The sequence below is a fragment of the Myotis lucifugus genome, unplaced genomic scaffold (assembly GCF_000147115.1).
Source record: "Myotis lucifugus unplaced genomic scaffold, Myoluc2.0 scaffold_53, whole genome shotgun sequence".
Lineage (NCBI taxonomy): Eukaryota > Metazoa > Chordata > Mammalia > Chiroptera > Vespertilionidae > Myotis > Myotis lucifugus.
The window spans coordinates 3,289,697-3,297,869 of NW_005871101.1; the positions used below are offsets into that span (position 1 = coordinate 3,289,697).

The window sequence follows — 8,173 nt, forward strand, 5'->3', positions numbered from 1 at the left end:
ATCACTGGTACCTGATTTTCCATAATCTGGAAAATAGTTACATTAAATGTTAAAATTGCACATGACTGTAACAATAACATAACAGTGTCAGCAAGTTTTTTAATTAGTAAATAAAACAAAATGGAAAGATTTTGAATGGCCCGGGAATCGGAACACTTAGATGCCTATGATAGTTTAATCTTTAAAAAGCTTTCTGAACTTGGGCAAGTGTCTTCACTTCCCTGGCCATATATCTTTAAAAGGAGATAGTTAGGAGAAGACATTCTCTGAAATATCCAGAGCCCAAGCGTTTGCCACCAGTCTGTTCTGCCTCACCCTCTCTCCTTGTTGGATGAACAAAAGCATTCCCAAAACTTATGCAAAACAAGTGATAATTATTTTGTAGCTTATTTTCAACTTTTAAATTTTACCATGAAATTTAACTTTAATTTACACATATTTTAATGTTTACTTTAAAGCTGGAAAAATTTATCCTGGTTTCATAAATGCTCTCAAATGTATTAAATTCGGATGTCTATATAATTTAACTTTTTTTATAATTAAACTTTTGAATCACATATTGCAATCCTTCTAGCTACAACCTAAAATATTACAAATGACTTTTTAAATATAATAGTCTTCCTTTTTATCATTATATTTGATATGCTTGCTTAAGTAAGCTTCAAAAGATATTTGTACAATTACATTTTTAGATAATTTCCCACCTCAATGTTATCGTGGGATAAAGGAACTTTTTTACATTCAAGCCATCAAGGGTAACTTGAAAGTGATACAAAGAAGTGCACCCTCAAATATTTCAAAGTGTGAATAGATGTCTAAGTGGCATATGCCACCAATGTTACCTAGAAATGTCTAATACTGGTTGGTCTTTGGCAGCAACCTTACCAGTTTTTTGGAACTCTTAGATTCACTTTAGACATGTGTGTTGGCCTTCTTTCAATGTTGCTCAGGAATATGAGTTTTCCAGAAATCTATTATTTTAATTGGTGGGTACTTATATGATGATTTGGTAACATTATGTAGAGAAAACATTGGTGTGCTTTTTATATCATATATAACGATATCATTTATCAGGCAAAAGCCTGATAAGGAATCGGAGACTGGATTGTTTTTCCAGTTCTGCTGGAGGCTCTATTTATAATCTGAATAATCACCCAATTATTTTTTTCTTTATTTTCTTATTTGTGAGGTTACATTATTTTCCCATGGTTGCCATAAAGCATAAACAATAAAATTACTATCGAAGTGTTAAAAAGGTAAACTGTTGTTACGAAGACACAATAATAAAGCTAAATGCATGTTTAAACAGGAAACCAGTAACTGGACCCCTTTCTTTTTTATGGTTTTGAAAGAATGAATGGCAGTCACTTTAAGGATGAGAAGGCTTTAGTGACCAGTCAAAATTCAGATTTACTGGATGATGAAGAAGTAGAAGATGAGGTGCTGTTGGATGAGGAGGATGAAGACAATGATATTACTGGAAAAACAGGAAAGGACCCAGTGACGAGTAATTTACACGAAGGAAACCCTGAGGATGACTATGAGGAAACCAGCACCCTGGAGATGAGTTGCAAGACATCCCCAGTGAGGTAAGTGCCTCAGATGACACCAATAAATAAGCAAGAGTAGATACACCTGATTATAATTCTTCTGTCTCTGTTCTTCCATTAGAGCAGTGGTTCTCAACCTTGGCTGCACATTAGAATCACGTGGGAATCTTCTTAAAATCCTGATTTCTGGGCCTCATCCTCCAGAAATTCTGTTTCTTTGTTACTAATGTTGTGGCCCCACCCCTTAACAAAGACACAGAATTTCCGGAGGATGAGGCCCAGAAATCAGGATTTTAAAAAGATTCCCAGGTGATTCTAATGTGCAGCCAAGGTTGAGAACCACTGCATTAGAGCAATACTACAGGTGATACACAGTCTGTGAGTAATAAATCATAAAAATTGAATTTGAGTTAGCAAAGCGTACACAGTGGAGTAAGGATAATGTGGCCATCAACATAACCCACTAGCATATAAATATATCAGTGTTTGTGGAACTCTGATTAACCTGAGGTAGGAAGGGTAAATGAAAATTACACAAGTACCCAAGCATTTATTTAGACACCATCTAAAAAACTTAAAGAAAAATAGAGATTTCAACATTATCTAATTCATTCAATAATTTGGTGTTATTACTTAAATATTATTGAGATAAATTTCACTTCACTTGAGATATATATATATATATAATCCATATAGATGACAGATTTTTACATGGAAAATTAACCAAATAGTTAAATTGATAGGAATATTATATTTTCATATGGATAGTGGGTGCTAACTAAATATTATCATAACTGGCTTTATTTTAAATGGAAATGATAAAGGTATGAATTCTGTCTCCACTGCATTGCTGATTCCACATGTCATTGACTTTACCTCTTTATGTCAAATATATGCTTGCTTTAATTATACAAAATTTTGAAAGAAATATATCTTAATATACAATATGTGTGAACCTTTTAAAGCACCCAATAATTGATGCATGCTACTTTTTCCTGCAAATATAATATGACATTCGACAACTGTATAGATTCAAATGAAAAGTGATTTGGTTGCATAACAAACTGAAAAAGAAAAAAAAATCCTCTGTGCTCTCCTATTGGTTCATTTTAGGTATAAAGAGGAAGAATACAAAATTGGACTTTCTGCTCTAGATCATATAAGGCACTTCACAGATAGCCTCAAAATGAGGAAAATGGAAGATAATCAATATACTGAAGCTGAGCTCTCTTCTTTTAGTACTTCCCATGTGCCAGAGGAACTTAAGCAGCCGTTACACAGAAAGTCCAAATCACAGGTATATATCTTCCGGCAGTATAGCATCCTGGTGACAGCGTGCCTTTGGTGCCGAAAGACAGCTATTCTTGGTTTGCAGTATTCTAGAATCTGAACAGGTTCAGATGCTTTACTCACAATGTTCAAATCTTTACTTTCTGTGACTGAATCCAGAATAGTTAACCAACACAGCAATTAATATGGCTGCATTCTGCACAGAAACTCTGTGACAAAGCCTATCCTGTAATAATCGCTCCTTTATGTCCCAGTTCCCTTGCTCCTGTATTGATGGTCCATAATGTTGCTTGCACCTACTTATATATTACATCAGAATTGTTTTCTAATTGCCTTGTGTCTATAATTTTTGTCAACCTAATTATATTTTAAGATATTTTAGAAAGTAAAGTCTATCCTCTATTTTTGTGTGCCTTGCTATATATAGTTAATTTACAAGTCATTTAATTATAGAATTTAGGAGTAAACTGAAAATCAGAGATAAAGTGAGTTGCCAATAGTCTGCAGCAACTTAAACACAGATCTGGAAATACAATGTATCAATTTTTGTTGAATGAATTAATGAGTGGTGCCAAAGTTCGTTGGACTCTACAGCATTCTATCAGCTCTGTGGTAACTAAAATAAATCCATTTAATGATCCCTAAATACCAATTAAAAGAGCCTCAGATCTTTTATCACAAAAAGAGGAAGTCAGCACTTTCTGTGTGATATCCGCACTCAACCAGATTGTTTATTCAGATCAATTTAAAAAAAACCACTTCCTATTATTACCATATTTGTTGGGCACTTTGGTCTACGTATTTGACTTATTAATTCATTTTGGAAGTGGTGATCATATGAATTTTCTATTTGACTGAGATGTTTTGGGCTGCTCTTAAGAGCAAATGTGGTCATATATCAACTAAGGTGGAAGAAAAATTTTGCCAACGGAATAATATACGTTTTTACATATCAGTAAATTCAGTAAAACCTCTAAGATATCATGTATGCTAATAGGCAACATAAATGTTCTTTCTGAACTGAAGTAAGAGCAGCCTGCCCCAACACTGGAGTTTCCAAACTCCATGAACTTGAGAACAGAGCACCATGGCTATAGGTGCCATGTCCTCATTGTAAAGTGGGGTGAGTGGAGAAGATATCTAAGAGCTCTTTCTGCTCGATGAGTCAATAGGGATACAAATGAATTGTTCCTTTTATAACATGAAAAGTAAACTAGCCAGAGTAGACCTCATTTTCACTTTGAGGCAACCATAAGAGGTGGCCAATGTTGTTTTAAACCCTCGATTCTCCATTCTTCCTTCCTAGTTGATCAGAGATAGTGGGGACCCTGGTTTTCTTTGGTCTTTTTAATTATTAAAAATTATTCCACAAAAATGCTTTTCATTATAAGACATAAGATCTAAAAATCCTTTAAGCTGTCAGAAGTGAATGGAAAGCAGAAGGGCCTGAAAATCTAGAGATAATTGGTGTGATATATCTCAGTACCAGCATTTTTGACATAAAGTGACTGCCCAGCTGAGCTAACAATTACCATCACCAGAAATAATAGCATTTTGCAATCCTAGCTCATATTTTTATTGTTACTTGATAATGTCATATGTATTGGTTTGAAAATAGTCAGGCCTTTCTGCAAACTGTCTTTCATGAGTCTCTTTATTCATTTATTCGACTGTTATTAGCTTTCAGTTATGTGCTGGAAACTGATCCTTGTGCATGAAAATGTTTATTTCCTTTGATTACCAAAAGGCAGATGCTTTACTCAAAACATTCCTCTATTTACTCTGTGATTTTCATAGTGATCGAGTCCCAGATAGTTGACTAATACAACAGCGGCTACATGTTACCTGGAATCCTCTCTGAAAAACCTTATCCTACAAAAATGAATTTCGTGATTCTAGGTACTATTGATGTTAGGTACACAGAGCTAAGCACTGTATGGAAGTTAGTGCTTGTGATTCCCCCATAACCCTTGGAGGCAGGATTTTGTTATTATTCCATTTTATATGAGGAAAGTGACCTTGAAAGGTTAAGCAACTTGCCAAAGGTCACACAGCTAGTTGAGGTGAGAAGCCAGGACTAAAACTCAGGATTCCAAAATTGTCTCTGTACTCAGCCTTCCAAATATCAGAATAGGTTTTGTTAAAAACCATTTCATAATAGTTTTTATCTTTTCCCTCTAACGCTGGGTACATAATTAGAATAGATAGTTTCATTTCCATGCTCATGTCATCCATACTTTAAACTATACAAAGGACAGGGACTCGGTATTGTTTATCCTTGGTTCCCCAAGGCCTAACACAGTGCCTGGAATAGAGTAGAGGCTTAGGACATATTTGTTAGATATCTGCTGAGACTTTGTAGAGGTCCAGAAGGCAACTTGCATACATAAGAGTCAAATGTGTACATTTAGAGCGATGACCCAGCAAATCAAAAGCAGCCTGCAAGGGCAGATTTCCTAACTGAATGCCATGATTAGGAAGAAACCACAGACCAGCCACATGTCTCAGCATGACTCCCAGAGATGAAATTCTGCTTCACAACAGAGGCATTTTGTCTTTGTTTACAGACAGTGGAATGTCTTTGGCAGGACTTTAATGATTCCACTTCAGCAGCATTTTGACAAGCAAGTTTAGCAATGGATGAGACCAACAATAGCAAATCAACAGTGAAAAGTTCACTCCCAAGTCAAGACCAAACATTTCATTTGAATATTTTACTTGGCAGCAAGTGGCGGATTCGCTGAACAGTTATTTAGAATTTGACATGATAACAGGGAAGAAATGGCACTTCCGCACAGAGCACTTCCAAGCACCTACTGCGCGGCAGGCACTGGAGCACACGTGGGTCAGAATGCTGTTGGGTCTTGCGTCTTATTTTATTGTTTGATAGACCTGATTGATCTACCTCAGCTTTCAAAGTCTTTGGGTGTCGACATTGACTATTTCAAGTATGGAAGGGAACTGGAAAAACAACACTGAATTAAAAGTTAGGCAGGAGTAAATTTAAATTATGCCTCTTCACTAACTGGTCAAGTGACCTTGGGCAAGTCACTTCACCTTCAGTGCTCTCAGTTATAAAGTGCAGGAGTCCATGGACTGTTTCTTCTACTAGACCACAGTGCTGTCAAATATGACTATGTCTTATTCATATTTGCAGTTTCCATCATAAGCACACAATGATATTTTTGGTGAGTTGAATGTGTGCAGGGACAGTGGATGCATGATTGATTTATGGTTGGAGGGGGATGACTCCTGTTTCTTAATGGAGGCACTACTGAAATGTTAGATAGGGTAATTAATGTTTTGTTCTGTAGATCATATCACTGTTTTGGTCCCTAGGCACTGAAGGCCAGCAGTAATTCCATGTCATTAAAACACAAGCATACAAAAATGTTCCACGCTTTTTCAAACCCTCCCATGGGGCAGCTCCTACTCAGGCCTTCTCTCTCTGACATTCACCAATACTGTTCTGCAAATTAAAAGTGATGTATTTCAAATGCCATTTACTGAGACTCTCCTTTTTTTTTTTACCCCAGGCATATGCTATGATGTTGTCATTGTCTGAGAAGGAGTCCCTCCATTCAACATCCCACAGTTCTTCCAACGTGTGGCACAGTATGGCAAGGGCTGCCGCGGAATCCAGTGCCATCCAGTCCATAAGCCACGTATGACATTCCCAAGGTTGACAGAGTGGGACCAAGTCCAGCAGTAGCACGGCTCTTTCCTATAGGACTATTTAAAAGACTGCTGAGCAGAATGCCTTAGAAACCCAAAGGGTCACTCATTTAAAGTCCGGTGACCTTAAACTGAATGAGTAATAAAAGAAAGAAAGCAAAAGAAAGAAAGAAAAAAGGAAACTATTTATTCTCGATATTTTGTTTTGCACAGCAAAGGCAGCTGCTGACTTCTGGAGGATCGATGCGACTGAGAGCGATTCAATGAACATGAAAACCTTGCTGGGGAAAAGGCATCTTCCAGTCCACCCTGCCCCAGAGAGGGGGTGGGGGGAGGGGCAGTTGAGATGGCAGCATTGATAGGAACCAACACTCCATAGAAACTGAATTCTTTTTTTTTTTTTTTTTTGTCCAAGATCACCTGACACATGATTGGGAACAGTTGCTTTTAATTACAGATTTAATTTTTTTTTCTTTGTTAAAGTTTTCTGTAATTTAACCCTTTGAAGATGGAAGTAGTTGGATGAAATGCACACTCGATTATTAGAGAAACTGATAACAGGGAGTACTTGTTTCCCATTAACTTTTTGCCTTCTTACGTACATTGTTTAAAATTAGGGAGAAAGGGTATGTGTATATTGTAAACTATGGATGTTCAATGCTCAAAAAAAGGTTAAGTAACCTGTCCATCACCAGTATCACTGTACCACTACACTAATACATGTTTGCCAAATCCTTGTAATAACATCTTTTATTTTAGACAATCATGTCACTGTTTTTTTTTAATGTTTAATTTTTGTGTGTGTTGCGTGTATCCTGTATTTATTTGTTGGCAAACTATTGTTTGTTGATTAAAATAGCACTGTTCCAGTCAGCCACTACTTTCTGAAGTCTGAGGCACGCCCCTTTCCGAATTTCCAAGGACCAAGGTGACTAGACCTGTGTATGGGGAGTGCCAAACGGTGTTTGGCTTTTCTTAACATTCCTTTTGTTGTTGTTGTTGTTTTGTTTTCCTTTCTTAATGAGCTAAATGCGAATAGATGCAACTTAGTTTTTGTAATACTGAAATCGATTCAATTGTATAAACGATTATAATTTCTTTCATGGAAGCATGATTCTTCTGATTAAAAACTGTACCCATATTTTATGCTGGTTGTCTGCAAGCTTGTGCGATGTTATGTTCATGTTAATCCTATTTGTAAAATGAAGTGTTCCAGACCTTATGTTAAAAGAGAGACGTAAATAACAGACTGTATTCAGTTATTTTGCCCTTTATTGAGGAACCAGATTTGTTTTCTTTTTGTTTGTAATCTCATTTTGAAATAATCGGCAAGTTGAGGTACTTTCTTCAAATGCTTTGTACAATATAAACTGTTATGCCTTTCAGTGCATTACTATGGGAGGAGCAACTAAAAAATAAAGACTTACAAAAATGGTTCTTTTTCCCACTGTGTGGTATTTTCCCTTCTCGTACAATTTTAGTTTCCCTTTGGGATCCAGTGATTTAAAGATACGATGTCTGGGGCCCTGATGCCCTACCAGATACATGGAATGTAGAGCCTGCTTTTATTGTTTTGAGATGACATAAGGGATAGCCCTTGGCCCATAGGAGTTGGGGTATCTCCTACTCATCGTTCTCAACTTTCTCTCTGTGGTACG

At 36.4% G+C, this 8,173-nt stretch overlaps 1 protein-coding gene across 4 annotated transcripts in view; it reads left to right on the plus strand.

Annotated features, from left to right (window-relative positions):
• Positions 1–7,952, plus strand: part of MECOM (MDS1 and EVI1 complex locus) — a 90,135-nt gene extending 82,183 nt beyond the window's left edge. For all 4 annotated transcript variants that reach the window (XM_023753907.1, XM_006088879.2, XM_006088878.3 and 1 more), the window contains 3 exons: positions 1,353–1,589; positions 2,664–2,847; positions 6,377–7,952. In XM_023753907.1, coding sequence (XP_023609675.1) covers positions 1,353–1,589; positions 2,664–2,847; positions 6,377–6,511 — 556 coding nt within the window. In that variant the 3' untranslated portion in view covers positions 6,512–7,952. The remainder of the gene's footprint in view (positions 1–1,352; positions 1,590–2,663; positions 2,848–6,376) is intronic.
• The last annotated feature ends 221 nt before the right edge of the window (positions 7,953–8,173 follow it).